Raw genomic sequence first — 16,690 nt, 5'->3', positions numbered from 1 at the left:
TCGGACTCGGACTTCTCTTGAACTGAATTTTAATTTGCGTATTGTTATGCGTTTACTTTTCTACATTAGCTAGAGGTATAGGGGGAGGATTGAGATCTCATAAACATGTTTAACCCCGCCGCAATTTTGCGCCTGTTCCAAGTCAGGAGCCTCTGGCCTTTGCTAGTCTTTTATGATTTTTAATTTTAGTTTCTTGTGTATAATTCGAAGTTTAGTATGACGTCCATTATCACTGTACTAGTATACATATTTTTTAAGGGGCCAGCTGAAGGACACCTACGGCTGCGGGAGTTTCTCGCTACATTGAAGACCCATGGGTGGCCTTCGGCTGTTGTCTGCTCTTTGGTCGGGTTGCTGTCGATTTGACACATTCCCCATTTCCTTTCTCAATTTTGAATTTAAAGTAGAAATTTAGTTACGAATAATTGCAATTTAAAAGAATATGACAGTGTATATTTGGAAACTGATTACACCTTTGCTTTAATTTACATAAGTTTTGTTTTGCCCGTATTTTTTTGTTGTTATGTATTAAATTCTGTATTTGAAAATCAAACGGTATTAAACTGTTGCCTGTTGTGCTTTTATTTAGAAAGGTAGTAGCAATTTGATCGATTAAGGATTTATTAAATATGTATCGACCAAAGATCACCTGCAATGAACAGTTATGTGATGCCATAAGATTTGTCATCCGATGAATACGATTTGGTGTGATAGTATAAATACAGCCATACATAGTTCTTTTAAAAAATAATGATGGTCGTAAGTTACGATGCACTACTAAACTATAATAATGTACTCGTTAAATTTGTTAGTTTCTTAATTTTCACATGTATGTATTACCTTGATTGAGTCTTTCGTGCCTTTGTTCTTTATTCAAATGAATGAACTGTATCATTTAATTACAGATACCGTTGAGACTGCCGAGACTGGTATGATAGTGGGTATTGTTGTTGCTGTTCTTGTTGTCATTATTATCCTTGCTATTGTTGTTGTTGTTGTCAGAAGGCGTAAGAACAGAGAGTAAGTCTATTATTTTCTTTATGTAATAAACAATACTGATGTTCTTATCATTATGTAACAACGACTTTTAAATGTATGATTTTGGCTTAATTTTTTTTTTCAAAAAAGACAAACATTTATCAAGTGAAAGGTTTAGCTAGCTATTAAAACGGGTTTTATTCACTATTTTCTACATAAGGAAATGCTTTACCTTGTCAGGAATATGATATTTATTTTCCATTCTGTAGATGTGTTTAAGGTTTTGATTTTGCTTATTTATGAAGGACTTTCCGTTTTGAATTTCCTTTGGATTTTGGTATTTTTGTTATTTTACTTTCCAATATCATTATGCAATTGTAACAGAGATATGCTTCATAGATTTAATATAGGTATTGGTAAAAACAAATTACCTAACTCCGAGGTAAAGTAAAAAGAGGAAGTCTACAGATACTGACAAAATCAAACACACGAAATCAAGGAAAACAACTGTCATAATATTTAATTGGTATAGGCATTTTCCGAAAACAAAACGGTTGGTTAATCCTACCACTTTCATCACAGTATTGACAATGGAAAAGCAACTCAAACAGACATGATAGTTTATTGTGACTATTATTGGGATCAGCCATAACCGTGTAAATAAACTCACCATAGATACCAGGATTGAAATTTTATATTTTGGCCAGACGCCCGTTTAGTCTTCAAAAGACACATCAGAAATTTGTAAACAGCCAAATAAGGTACGAATTTGAAGAGCATTCAGTAGGAAAATTCCTAAAAATTTACCAAATACAGCTAAGGTAATCTATTCCTGAGATAGAAAAGCCTTAGTATTATTTACAAAAATTATGAACATATCAATGATAACCCAAGTCAACACAGAAGTGCTGACTACTGGGCTGGTCATACCCTCGGGGAATTTAAACTCCACCTGCAGTGGGATCGACCCAACATCCCAGACATACAAACAACTGACTACAATATTCAAATAAACATGTGTTTGTTTGCCTTTGGTTGCTGTTACGATAAACATACAAACAAACAAACCAACAAAGAAACTGCGAAATAAAAAAAGACTGTGATTTTGTTTTAATTAGCAAATCCCGTATCGGGGCTGGGGATTTCTATATGGTTATTAGACCCATTGGTAGCATGAGACTGATTTCTGCTTACAAAGGGAAAAATACACGATGAATCACATGAGAGTAAAAATACAGGTTTCGAAATAAACGAAATAAACGTTGCACTATATGTTAAAACAAAAATTGAAGAAAGCACAGACATCAAATAGATCATAGTTCAATTATTTAAAAAACGCACATCTTTTGTACTAGTTTCATAAAAGGATATCTTTGATGATTTTATTATTTCCCACATACATCGCTGGTTTCTTTGACGATCTTATAGTTTTCCTCAGTTTTAGTTTGTTACCCCGATTTTGTTTTTTGTCCATGGATTTATGAGTTTGAACAGCGATATACTACTGTTGCCTTTATTTACCATACGGCAAGCCATGGGAAACTAATTATAGATATATATTTAATCCATAATGTGAAAACAAAAGTGATAAAAGAAATAAATGTGGCATCCATCTTATTATAGAATAAAGGGAACATTTATATGCGTTTGTTATTTTTTTTACACCCCTAGCAATTCCTTTCCGAATTCCTAATTATTCGTAAATCTATAGAATATGGCCAATTCTGAACGAATTTATACAAGTCCTCTTGGTCTTTTGTTTTCAGTCGTAAAACAGAATGTAAAATGAAGATTTGAATATTTAAAAAAAACATGAGATTTGTAATAAAATAATTTATAGTTCTAGAATCCGTATCATTCAAATAGACATAAACAAATGAATTCATTTGTAAAAACATAGATATATGTCGATTAGAATGCATTGCTCAATTTGAAATGATGCGTACATTTCCTTTCACATATTTAAAAACTAATCTTTCATTCCTAGGTATGATTCAAGTAAGGGACAGTATGGTGCTCCTAAGGAGGAGGAAACTGTAAGTTACAGTCGACCACATAAACCAACTAAAGAACCAACTGACGAGGGAGAAAAAAAACAAGAATACACCTTATAAAGGGATACTAGCAATCATTTTGTATATTTTGTCATTATGCTAATTGAATGAATGGATGGATGAATACATGAATGATTTAATGGGGTGAAAGAATGTAAAGCTTTGACATATGCATGTCTTTAAATGTTAAACTGCTTAAATGTTGATAAAAATGTAATGTTTTCGGGATTGTGATGAAACAATGTCGATGAATGCTTAAACTCATTGTGTGAGCTTTTGTTTGGTAAACTTATCATTTATTTGGTAGTATAGAAAATACAATTTACGAAATAATTATCTTGAATTCTTCTCCGCACAAGGTCATTATGTATTTATGTAAAATCATATATTATACTTGTAAATGTCAACTTACGGATCTTCAAAAAGAATGTTGATAAAATCAACAATTGTTGTCGAATTGATACTTGAAAACGCTTGAATTTACAATGAAGTTTATTACTAGCTTTGGAATAAATCATCTTTTCGTTTGATGTATTTGAAAACTTGAATGATTATTGTAAACGATACCTTTTTAATGTTGAGGGTTTTTTCCCTCCTTTATCTTTTATTACATGATTTATACCTGTAACTAATATTGATATTGCTTTATTGAATTTTATCTTTGTGTGCACACTACACTTCCTTATAAATGTTGACACATATTTAATTTTCTTTTTGTGTATCTGTGTATGTTGTTTTGGTACTTGTATAACATACGGTTAAGTATTGTGCAGAGCCTTCTCTTGCTATCATGTGCACATGATGAAAAAAAGTAATTTCTACCTCGGTGCCACATTTTTTTAAGACTCAATGATTATTTTAGATTTTAAACCTGAAAAAGGTTACAAATTAATACTTTTATCGAGAAAGGCAGCATTGGAGACGAATTTGCATCAAACATTATTTTCTACGTTAGTGAAGCATTTAATGTTATACATCATTTCATCAAGGAACTATTTGATTAAAAAATTTATTTTCGATGTAGCACGTTTTCTAATTGGCTGAACGTTTCTTGTCTATCAGCTCATAGACATATTTGCGTGATCCACGTTTTTTATTCATGATGTACTCCTTAAAATGGAATTAAGAATACAATTAAAAGGAATGACTGTTCGATATAATATGGTGTTTTGCGAGTTATTTAGTGTGCACCACATTTGCGATATTGTTTCCTCATAAAAAAAAATATTATATTCATTCCTTATTTATGTTATTACTATTTAATCAAACTTAATTAAACATACAATACTTGCCCCTATCATGTAGCCACCTGATACAGTTGTTTTTCTTAGCATCATATTTAAACTTTCATTATACTTCACGTAGATCAAATTCATGTCATCTGTTTTTATATGTACGTACAAACTTGTATAACCATGCTTATTATGATGTACACTAAATCCTGTTACACCCTTTGGGACTATTGTGTGTTTTTGTTTTATTAAATGAACATCTTTTTTATACATCAGTGTAAAATATTCTTATGAAAAAATAAATAAAGAAAGAAATATTTACCAATCTATTCTTACACTTTTATTCAAATCTGTCTTTAAAAAATGTTTGCACTCCAGTAAACATTTAAAAATACTGAATTGGAAAATCTGATTTACTGTATATTGACCATGTGAAGTAGACATTCGACATTAGTTCTGGGTGTATTATTTGATGACCGGCCGTGTGAGGGCTGTAAGAACACTCCCATCATCATGGCTGGATTAAATCCAAATGAATACAACGAAATAAGTAAACATATAAACAGCATGTCGTAGCCTTTAAAAGTCAGATAAGATAAAGTGTAGAAAGGTAATCCTTTAATAAGCTTCGATATCTTTATATTTTAATTCAAAGATTTTAAATGGTCATGATTATATTTTAAAATATTTTGAATCATAAATTAAATTCAAATTGATTGATTATTGAATTTGAAAAATTATAAAATCATCAAAAATTTTAAGCTCAATGTATGAAATCCAAAATAACAAATTATTTTACATCATTCTAGTTTTCATATTTTCACTTGCAGTAATCTACATTAAATTTGTTAACATATTTTTATAAAGTCAGTGTTGAAGGAATTTGTGTCCGTAAGATAAAAAAAAAACAAAATAAAAACATTCAAACACTTTCCCGCTTAAAAATCAAATTGTCACATTCCAAGTGAAGTGACCGATCTGTTATCACTAGCTAAACAGATAGCACTATCTAATTCTTTTATCACCACGATGACAACGAGGTCTAGTGTTTGACTGGGAAATGGCCATGGAAATACAAATTTATTTGCCTAGGATTGTTTTTGCATTTGTTTTATTTTTATCAAGTAAGTTATTTGTTTAATTTTGTCATTCTGCACATTTGAAGGTCATATTTGAAGAGGGTACAGAAATATTTAACTATGATATCATAGATAGTATGTAAACATACTCATCATAATCTATGAATCCGTGTACCATGCATAATTTATCATGTCAGCAATTTGTTGTGTTCGAGTTTTAAAGGGAAATTCCGCGATTTTTTACTTATCATCTAATTATGTTCATCTTAACATAAAAAACACATTTGCAAAGTTTTAAATTTATATTCCTTCTAATAACGGAGAAAATCAAGTATTTGTAACTTTTTTGGTTGAATTCTCGAGTGGGTCGTGACGTATTAGCCCGATTTATTGAATTCTGGGAAAAAATAAAATCTGTTTAACTCTTACAGCTTATCGACAATATACGTAATTAAAAGCGCACAGCTGACGAATGGTCGAAGTTATAAACCACAATATAAGAATGAACGAAAGTGAATATGCATATATATACCGTTTTGTATTGATTGAATTAAACTCCTATAAAATTATCTCTAGTAAATGTTTTTGAATAAATTTAATTAATTATTGTTGAGATTTTTTTCATAAAATATTTAATGAACATTTATACTGATATTGAACTGAAAATATTTCAGTTCTATTTACCGTTATTGTTTTGATAATCATTTCAATGCAACTAATGTGTGAGCAGAGTGTGTATATTATTTTGTAAAGGTCACTGTATATTTCTCGGCTTGAGGTCAATTCGTTTACCTTGTAGCTATTTAGCCGCAGGTGTGAGTTCAAGCGTACACAGGTATAAATGTTGTTATTTGGAAAGGATAAATAGAAAGGATTAGAGTATATGCTGTCATGATGTTAATACACTAAGATTAAATACACGATGAGAATAAAGATACAATAATTAAATTGTGTAAATTAATTGAAAATAAAATTCAGATTCGTAATTCCGAAAGTGTATAAAAATAAAAGGAAACAATTTTTGATTACTTTCTTAGCGGCAATTGGCGTAAAGATTCAAATATGAAGCAAAAAATAGTAGTTTTAATCTTTAATAAAAACTAAATGCAATATTACCCAATTTGATATACCATTGTACATCTGTTTGATATCATTGACTTTACCGGAATTTCTTAACTTGTATTCAAATCTGGCTGTGTTTAAATGCTAATAAAACTATTGCAATTTTAAAGTTTTTAATTGACAAAAAAATACAACATACAACATGCATAATTTTTTTTTAGTTTCTTTTTAACATTTTATTCTTACATAATTAAATTCATTTGACAATCATTTACAAGAACTTTTTGTGAAAAGAACACTAATTATCTAAGCTAAGGCATTATATCTTTTGAGGATTTTTGAGGATTTTTTTTTAAATTCTATGATAATAGTTGTGCAATGTTGAACATGATAGCCGTCATTAATCCAAATAAGTAATACAGTAGTTGTAATAAAAGTTATACTTTAGTCATGCATTACAGATATTGACGAATTTATAATAGTTCGTTCATACATCGTTGTTCATGAAACAATCATTATTAGTATACATGTAAGTTTCCTGACGTATAAGAGCCATTGAGGATGAGCTCCAGAGAAATCAGACTAGTTGCGTTTCGTTCGTTTGTTTGTTGGGAAAGGAGAGGAAATGCAACCGCTTGTACAGATAAACGACAGAATTACCATACAAGCATTTATAGTCAACACAATCAGAAAGAGTTCCCATCGTTAGACGGGGAATATGAAGGCTTCCAAGAATGAACAAGTGACATGTCTAACTCTGAACAGTTAGAGAACAGACTATCGACATCGAACGCTTGTTCTTGATATTTGAAACTGTATGCATATATATACGTATACGTTTATGATATAGTGATGAGTTCTGACAAAAACTAAATTCCTTCATGGTTATATCTTGCCATACGTTTATATTGGTTTGTAAGGTGATTACTCAAAATCGTTATTTGAAAATCCTGTTTGTGAGATGTAGATTCATTTCAATACAGAAATTTCGTCTATATATTTCACAAGTGTATAACACGGAGAAGCTCTGAAGGTTCATTACTCCCATTTTGTTTGGGTGTGAACCATCGATGTTTACAGCAATATCAAGGAATAAGGTGATGATGGTAGAAAGAACTATGGGCGTCATGTGGCAAATATTACATGCATATCGGACAATGAGTTGTCAATCTGTATGAAAAGTTTTCAAATACAACCATATTATTGAGAAGGAATGTTTACATGCTATACTCTCGTACTAGTATTACAGGGTTCTTGTGGCGTTCACCTTAGACACACATCGTTTTAACGATGTTTAAAAAAAGACATAACCAATTTAATGTCATATTTCCCTATTTTTTAAATATAACTAAAATTCTTTTATCTGACAAGAATATCCCTATTTAGCGAACAAGTAATTTATTCTTTTTTCGGTTATTGAATACCAAGAAAGAAAATAAATCCCGAAATTAATTTGAAACTTTGATACTCAAAAGTTTCCCAGCAAAATATTCACATCCCCTGGGGATAATTAGTGTTCGTCCAGTGGCATATATAACAATTGTGATGACGAATTCCTTCCTTTGTTTGAGAACAATCTTATTGAAATATAAATCTGTGATTTTCCTAGGTCCACAGCTTCAATGAACCAAAGCAAAAGTTATACATCGACCTGTATTTAAATCAAATTGGTTCTCTTCTTCTTTTGGTATACAGCTGTAGTCTATCGACATTCGATGATTACATACTGTTGGCATACGTTGGCTAGTCTATTTACAACACTTTTACCCCTATTTATTCAAAATATATGTTTTTTTCATATGTTCAATGTATACACGTATATATTTTAAATTGCGCTATAGTTCCGTAACTTTATATCCAGTCGTATTAACGAATCGTCGGCAAGTGCGTACATTTTTTTAAATCAATATTTCTGGTCTGTTCCAATCTGTCCTTCACTATTGACAATGACTATATATTACATTTTCCCAAATTCACCCTTGGAAAAAATATTTAAATAGATTTTAATTTCATCAAATCTTATTTTTTGGGTATTATTTATATATTATGAATTATATTCTTTACACCAGAAATGTTATTTATAAACAAGCGTATGAGTTTAGTAATGACAAGTAAGACAGAGTTGTATATTATACATCTGATAGTTCAAAATGGAAAGTTATAAGTTATAAGTTATCAGCCGTGTACACTGATCAATACCTGCAGAAGTGAAACGATGCATGAACTTGCAAGCCCGACAGGAAATCGCTTGAATACCTGGACGTGTCACCTCATACCCCTCACAATACCTTTGGAAGTAATACCTTTAGCCATGCTGGTGATCAGATACGGGAAGATCAAAATATATTTGAAAAAAGTTTATTACTTTAAAGAATTATGAACAAATTAGATTTTCGAAAACAATTTTCACGGAACACTTATTTATGATTTCAACTTTGACTTTTCACCTAATTCCAATATCAACAGTTTAAAAACAACAGACCATGGTAATTTAAAAAAAGTAAGAATATTTTCCGTATCAAGTTAGTTAGTCGTATTAAACAACCGTACGATTGACAAGATATCGACACGCAATTACGACTACATCGGTTACTGTAGTTTTGTTTCTTTGTGGTTTATAGACATATCGTTTTTATTCATCGGGAAAGAAGACAAGATGGCGGATCTCGGAGAATTGATACTCTAAATTTAAAATCGATGGTGATCGCTTATCTAGCGGAATAAAACTTTAATATCTATGAATTTAAACATTTTTATACAGAATGAACATAATATCAATTTTTGATTTTTTTGCGAAGTTTCCCTTTAAAGGCACATGGTAAGCCCAAAGATGTAATACCCAGAGATGAAGCTCAACCCTGACTTCAAAGGTTCTATGTGCGTTGTAATAGCTTTCACACTTATCTGATAATGACATGAACCAGTTGGTCATTGAGATGCAGATTGACAATCAGGACAATAGAAAACTTTTTGGAGCATATATATTCCATGTCTTCTATGTTTTGTTATTTCACTAAATTCTTAAAAATCTTTACTTATAAAATTATACATATTTCATAAACATCATGAATAAAATTATTATAATTTTTGTAATTATCCATAAAATATATAAAATACATCTATGATTTAGCAATTAACTTATTCTGTAAAATATAAAAATGGTTTAAAATAGACAATTTCTCTTCTAAAACTGTAGACAAACTAATGAAAAAAAGAAAATAATGTACTTTAGTATTATTTTTTTCCCAAATTCGACGCAGTTTGACACTTTAATGAATCATATCAAAGAAAAGGTGTATTTTACATGTAGAAGTTTAACAACGTGTTATTCTCATTTTCAGGAACTTACAGGAACATAGTTTTTATAAAATATAAAGATACAAGCCTAAAACATACATTTTTGAATTTAGTTCAATATATTCCTTGTAAAATGCGCAATTTTCGATCGATTTCATCCATTTTTTGACCATTTTATTTGTCTGTCCAGTGCGCTACAAATAGACATAATTTAACAACTGAAGGGATATAACTTGAAAAGACATTTAAGAAAATCTATTATGCTGTACTGGTCAATGAGATCAACATATCTATAAGAGATGTGACTAGAGTTACTTGATTGAGGACAACACACATAAAACATCAAAGACAGTCAATTTGGTCATGGTTCTTTTTATTTAACAATTGAGAACAGTGGGGAACTTTTGGCGAGCTTTATCTATGGGTATCACATCTATGGTAAGCCGCATGTACTGCCAATGCAAAGAGATAATGCATTCCAACTGGCAGTGTACAATTCAGAAACAAATAAATACATTAATATAATTATTGTACAATTAAAATTATTTCACAGGTCATAATGTTATTAACATTTCGCATAAAAGTCGCAAAAAGTCTAAACGTTATATGAAACATATTTAAAAGGGTTAAATGCTGAAATAGAATACAACTTTCAAATTGATTGTCCGTTTGGAATTCTCGCCTCGTTTTAATTATACCAACCATGAATACTCTTAGGTTTCCAACAATAAATGACCATACAAAACTGGCAATAAATAATTCGAAGTTTAAGTAGTTCACACATTATTACAAATACTCAACGAAGACCAAATATAAAGAAGATGTGGTATGATTGCCAATGAGACAACTCTCCACAAGAGACCAAAATGACACCGAAATTACCAACTATTGGTCACCGTACGGCCTTCGACAATGAGCAAAGCCCATACCACATAGTCAGCTATAAAAGACCTCGAAATGACAATGTAACACAATTCAAACGAGAAAACTAACGGCCTTATTTAGATAAAAAAAAATGAATGCAAAACAAATATGTACCACATAACAAACGACAACCACTAAATTACCGACTCCTGGCTTGGGACAGGCACATACATACATGATGTGGCGGGGGTAACCATGTTAGTGGGATCCCTAAAAACTAAGAAGTTCACAAACTGCTACACAGATATACTTCTATAAATAGCGTGAATTAAAATCTTTGGATGGATATTTTGGACTCCTATTAGGGGCTGCATGGTTTTTATGAAAAACGGGTCTTGATATTATTTAACAACGTTAGTTGTGACAAATTATAGATACGCATTATATATTTTTTTTTACAGATAAACTTTGATTAAGGTATTCAAACGGAAGAAATTCAAATATGAAATTTATTCAAACTATTTCTGATTTTTTGTGTGATTGATTACTGTTTACTTAACCTTCAGCGGCAAATATTTCAGTTATGAACACAATCACCGTTTAAGGATGTACTTAGGTGAGGTAATGGAATATGTGTCAAATGTTCTGACTCCTTTGGTTTTTTTCCATACAATATAATTTAAAATATTTTGCCCCATAACACCCATTTATTTATCCTTTCACATAAGACTTAATAGATCATAAAGGGTCATTTGCCAAAATGTAAGCAGATTTTTTATTTTCTCTTCTTTTGATTTGAGACCCAAATAAAACCAATGCCAATATAAGGTAAAAGTTGGAGTCAGCTTTTTCCGTCCATAATTTAAAAATGATATTTCTCGAAAAGGAGCTCTATGACCTATTAATATTTTAGCTTATTTTATTCCTTAACTAATGCTCTTCTGACTTATAGTATCAATTTTAAATTCTTGATTTTTTTTTTAATTTCACAAACGCTCACCTAAGTTCATCCTTAACATTAGGTTCGTCCTATAAATAGAGTCTTCCAGGGTGAGCGTCAGAAATTTTTTAACTATAACCGAAAAATAAGATATTGACAGAAATATAAACGTTGCCACCTACGGCCCCTTCAAAGAGTTGTTGTAAGGGTTTATAATAGCAGAGAGCGTGGCAATATCTCGAAACGAGGCATCGGATTAAATATCACCGTTCTAAAAGGATAAGCAGACTCTGAATTTTTACATCTCGCTTAGCCAAAAGGAAGTCCAGTTTAGGAAAGAGTTTAATTCCGTTTGGAAAAAGACCGAAAGCCACCAAATGTCCTTACCCAAGTCACCCTTGATGTTTTGATATTCTTTCTGTTCAAACAAAAACAGAATTTGTATTCGAGAAATAAACTAAGCAATGATTATTAGACAGGCAATACAACTCTTGCCAGAGTAAGGCGTCGATTTGACTGTGTGGAATGTATAAATATGCAGCCACGTCTGGTTATAATGGGGAGATTAAATCCGGTGCCTCGTATATGGATAGCGCCACGCTCTCTGTGCGTTAAGAACCATTACACCAATTATATGAGCGGTCCATAAGTCCAGTAGCATTACAAATATCCCGACCTTCATTCAGAATTGGTTCCTGTTACAGGATATTGTGTTATTGTTAATTTGCCTTCGTCTTGAACATTCATGTAATATTTTTCCTGTCCAGCTTTGGCTATACTTGATCATACTTTGTGTCGTTTATGATTTACAACTTTTTAAACAAGTTTTTGCATTTTCAAATGTTTTGCCTCGAGCAGCAATAAAGAGACATGCATTGTCGAATGCGCATCTGTGGGTTGCAGTAAAGTTGGTACTTGTTAATGTTTTCACAGTTTGTGCTGGTCGACACACAGTGCATAAGGTACATTTCAATAAACGGTTGATATGACGTTTAGCAATGCTGGTCACCGACATCACGTCATCTGATTCACACCTGAGGCATTCTTAATGGGCTTCATTGCTGATGCTTTTCCTTTAATTTTATGTTTTTAATCATGTTCATTACTGTTACATTTTGTCCTTGTGAGGTTCATTAACTTTATAACGTCTAGTCAGTGTCATTATTACCACGTTTTTAATTTGCACCTTGACCAGAATATTTATAATTAATAAGAATGAAATAGAATTATCGTGATGATCTTTCATAATTTGCATTTTGTTAATCTTCAATTGCGTCAATAGCCGACGAGTTCACCACATTTTCTAAATGATTATTAGGTTAAATTTAGACTGGTATCCTGAGGTGAACACGTATAGGAGAGTTATTAGAGATCTGGCCTTGACCCTGTTATCTATAAGTATGATTGTTTGCTTAGTAAGATTGATTAAAATATTAGTAATCAATAATCTTTTATTGATCGAATAACATTCATATACTAGTATCGTAATCTCCTGATAATTTTCTGTATATATATACTGCGTGTAAAAAATATAGGTATATTCAATTGATTGATAGTTTTAACTTACCCTCCAGTGGCAAATATTTCATGCACATTAAGGACGAATAAAAACACGGTGAATGGTATAGGTTGATTGATTGGTTTAGCTTACACACAAGTGACAAAAATTTCATGCACATTTAGGACGAATAAACACAGTAAATATTATAGGTTGATTGATTTTTTTAGATTACACTCCAGTGGCAAATATTTCATGCACATTTAGGACAAATAAACTCAATAAATGTTATAGGTTGATTGATTGATTAAGCTTATACTCCAGTGGCAAATATTTCATGTACATTAGGACGAATACACACAGTAAATGTTATAGGTTGATTAATTGATTTAGCTTACACTCCAGTGGCAAATATTTCATTCAAATTTAGAACCAATACACACAGTTAATTTTATTGGTTGATTGATTGGTTTAGATTACACTCCAGTGGCAAATATTTCATAAACATTTAGGACAAATGATAAAGGATAAAATAGGGTATGTTTTATACGAACAGGGGTTTGCATAGAAAGATAATTGCTCTAAGCTTTTTCTAATATATGTAAATAGTTATTTTTCATACTATTGGACAGTTCAGACTGTTTCGTAAAGCTTGAAATTTATTTCCGGTTTTACCTATTTCAAGCAGGTAAAATATAAGAATATATTATTGATATACTGAATAGCACTACATAGTCATTAATTAATACAATTAATGCATTTTCGTAAATAAATGGCTATAAACTTTGTCTGATACCATACCATACCATACCATACTATACTCATACCAAATCTATCTTCTTGTATCTATTAACTGTTGCATTTCATATAAATTACGAGTTACACATTGCAAGTGATTAAAAACTGTTCTAGATTTCATAATCTTTTTTTTTCTAAATTTATATGAATTTAGCTTTTCCCGCCAAATTTGTATGGTTTCGTATTATGTTCTGCTATCACATCAATTTCCTATGTTAAGAGGAATTGAAAGCACAAATACATCCAATACCAATTCTGTATAATTATTTATGCCTGTACCAAGTAAGAAGCCTCTATTTCAGTGATTGTCGTTGATCTTGACCCTCCATTCTTTATATGCCTGTACCAAGTAAGAAGCCTCTATTTCAGTGGTTTTCGTTGTTCTTGATCCCCCTTCTTTATATGCCTGTACCAAGTAAGAAGCCTGTATTTCAGTGGTTGTCTTTGATCTTGACCCTCCTTCTTTATATGCCTGTACCAAGTAAGAAGCCTCTATTTCAGTGGTTGTCGTTGATCTTGACCCCCTTCTTTACATGCCTGTACCAAGTAAGAAGCCTCTATTTCAGTGGTTTTCGTTGTTCTTGATCCCCCTTCTTTATATGCCTGTACCAAGTAAGAAGCCTCTATTTCAGTGGTTGTCGTTGATCTTGACCCCCTTCTTTACATGCCTGTACCAAGTAAGAAGCCTCTATTTCAGTGGTTTTTGTTGTTCTTGATCCCCCTTCTTTATATGCCTGTACCAAGTAAGAAGCCTCTATTTCAGTGGTTGTCGTTGATCTTGACCCCCTTCTTTACATGCCTGTACCAAGTAAGAAGCCTCTATTTCAGTGGTTGTCGTTGATCTTGACCCCCCTTCTTTATATGCCTGTACCAAGTAAGAAGCCTGTATTTCAGTGGTTGTCGTTGATCTTGACCTCCTCCATTCTTTATATACCTGTACGAAGTAGGGAAGCCTCTATTTCAGTGGTTGTCGTTGATCTTGACCCCCTTCTTTATATGCCTGTAACAATTAAGAAGCCTCTATTTCAGTGGTTGTCGTTGGTCTTGACCCCCCTTCTTTATATGCCTGTACCAAGTAAGAAGCCTCTATTTCAGTGGTTGTCGTTGAAATTGACCCCCCTTCTTTATATGCCTGTACCAAGTAAGAAGCCTTTATTTCAGTGGTTGTCGTTGATCTTGACCCCCTTCTTTATATGCCTGTAACAAGTAAGAAGCCTCTATTTCAGTGGCTGTCGTTGATCTTGACCCCCTTCTTTATATGCCTGTACCAAGTAAGAAGCCTCTATTTCAGTGGTTATCGTTGATCTTGACCCCCTTCTTTATATGCCTGTACCAAGTAAGAAGCTTTTGTTTCAGTGGTTGTCGTTGATCTTGCCCCCCCCCCCCCTTCTTTATATGCCTGTACCAAGTAAGAAGCCTCTATTTCAGTGGTTGTCGTTGATCTTGACCCCCCTTCTTTATATGCCTGTACCAAGTAAGAAGCTTGTGTTTCAGTGGTTGTCGTTGATCTTGACCCCCCTTTTTATATGCCTGTACCAAGTAAGAAGCCTGTATTTCAGTGGTTGTCGTTGATCTTGACCCCCCTTTTTTATATGCCTGTACCAAGTAAGAAGCTTTTGTTTCAGTGGTTGTCGTTGATCTTGGCCCCCCTTCTTTATATGCCTGTACCAAGTAAGAAGCCTCTATTTCAGTGGTTGTCGTTGATCTTGACCCCCTCTTCTTTATATGCCTGTACCAAGTAAGAAGCTTGTGTTTCAGTGGTTGTCGTTGATCTTGGCCCCCCTTTTTTATATGCCTGTACCAAGTAAGAAGCCTCTATTTCAGTGGTTGTCGTTGATCTTGACCCCCCTTTTTTATATGCCTGTACCAAGTAAGAAGCCTGTATTTCAGTGGTTGTCGTTGATCTTGACCCCCCTTCTTTATATGCCTGTACCAAGTAAGAAGCCTGTATTTCAGTGGTTGTCGTTGATCTAAATAAAGAAAAACGAGAAACAAAGAAACAATAAACCACACCAACAAACGACAACCATTAAATAACCAGTTCCTGTCTTATGACAGCTGCACACTGCAACTTACAAAACGGTTTGGAGTTTGATGCTCATTGTTGATGGCGACCTGAGATTTTATATCCTCGTTGTCTGGTCACTTGTCTCACTGTACCATATCCGCTATCTACGACCAGGTAAAATATAATGTTTAGTACATTTATTGCATATAATACGTTGAGTCGTTATTTGGTCTGTGGTTAGGGTGATTCAATTTTTTATTTAACCTCTTTTGTCAATGCACTTTTAATCAGAATTGCAATAAGTGGATAAACGTATATAACCAGTTAAATAAATGTTTGTGTTGATGATAATATTACTTCTATTTCAGTTTCAAAAGGCGATGAAGACATATTTCCACAAACTGGCGAGCGAGTGACTAGAAATGAAGACAACACAAACCACGAGGTCATACTACCGTCTAACGTCAACTTTCCGTTCATGGGGACTATTTACACAAAACTCTATGTATGTAATATTACTATACCTTTTAGAAGTGAGATACATGTACCGTTACGGTAAATACTTTATATATGTCATATTCTGTCACATTAGGAGTATTCTTAATAATATTGATACAACACAAGACTATGTAACATGATTTCATCCGAAAAGAGGCAATTTCAGGGTTACACCAGGATGTTTTGTTATTTTATACTCCTCCGAGAAAAAAGGCGGACAAAGAAAAACAAAAACGAACATCACATGGTCAGAACAGTCCGATTTAGTACTGTCACTAATCATTTTGCTAATTGTGGTTAGGTTACTATAGCAAAAACTATCCTGTTTGCCCATATAACAGCAAAATAAAGAAAATGTGTTATCCATCCATGACACAAAGTC

At 32.4% G+C, this 16,690-nt stretch overlaps 2 protein-coding genes across 3 annotated transcripts in view; both read left to right on the top strand.

The window, feature by feature from the left end:
- The window catches only part of LOC143084902 (sushi domain-containing protein 2-like), a 52,376-nt gene extending 47,782 nt beyond the window's left edge, over positions 1 to 4,594 (top strand). For both annotated transcript variants that reach the window (XM_076260966.1, XM_076260967.1), the window contains 2 exons: positions 906 to 1,020; positions 2,966 to 4,594. In XM_076260966.1, the coding sequence (XP_076117081.1) occupies positions 906 to 1,020; positions 2,966 to 3,092 (242 nt within the window). In that variant the 3' untranslated portion in view covers positions 3,093 to 4,594. The remainder of the gene's footprint in view (positions 1 to 905; positions 1,021 to 2,965) is intronic.
- Positions 4,595 to 5,254: 660 nt separating this feature from the next.
- The window catches only part of LOC143084901 (sushi domain-containing protein 2-like), a 35,243-nt gene continuing 23,807 nt past the window's right edge, over positions 5,255 to 16,690 (top strand). Inside the window, exons 1-2 of the mRNA XM_076260965.1 lie at positions 5,255 to 5,388; positions 16,179 to 16,315. Of these exons, the coding sequence (XP_076117080.1) occupies positions 5,325 to 5,388; positions 16,179 to 16,315 (201 nt within the window). The 5' untranslated portion in view covers positions 5,255 to 5,324. The remainder of the gene's footprint in view (positions 5,389 to 16,178; positions 16,316 to 16,690) is intronic.

Source organism: Mytilus galloprovincialis, chromosome 8 (genome assembly GCF_965363235.1).
Source record: "Mytilus galloprovincialis chromosome 8, xbMytGall1.hap1.1, whole genome shotgun sequence".
NCBI lineage: Eukaryota > Metazoa > Mollusca > Bivalvia > Mytilida > Mytilidae > Mytilus > Mytilus galloprovincialis.
This window is presented reverse-complemented; position numbering and strand designations above follow the sequence as displayed.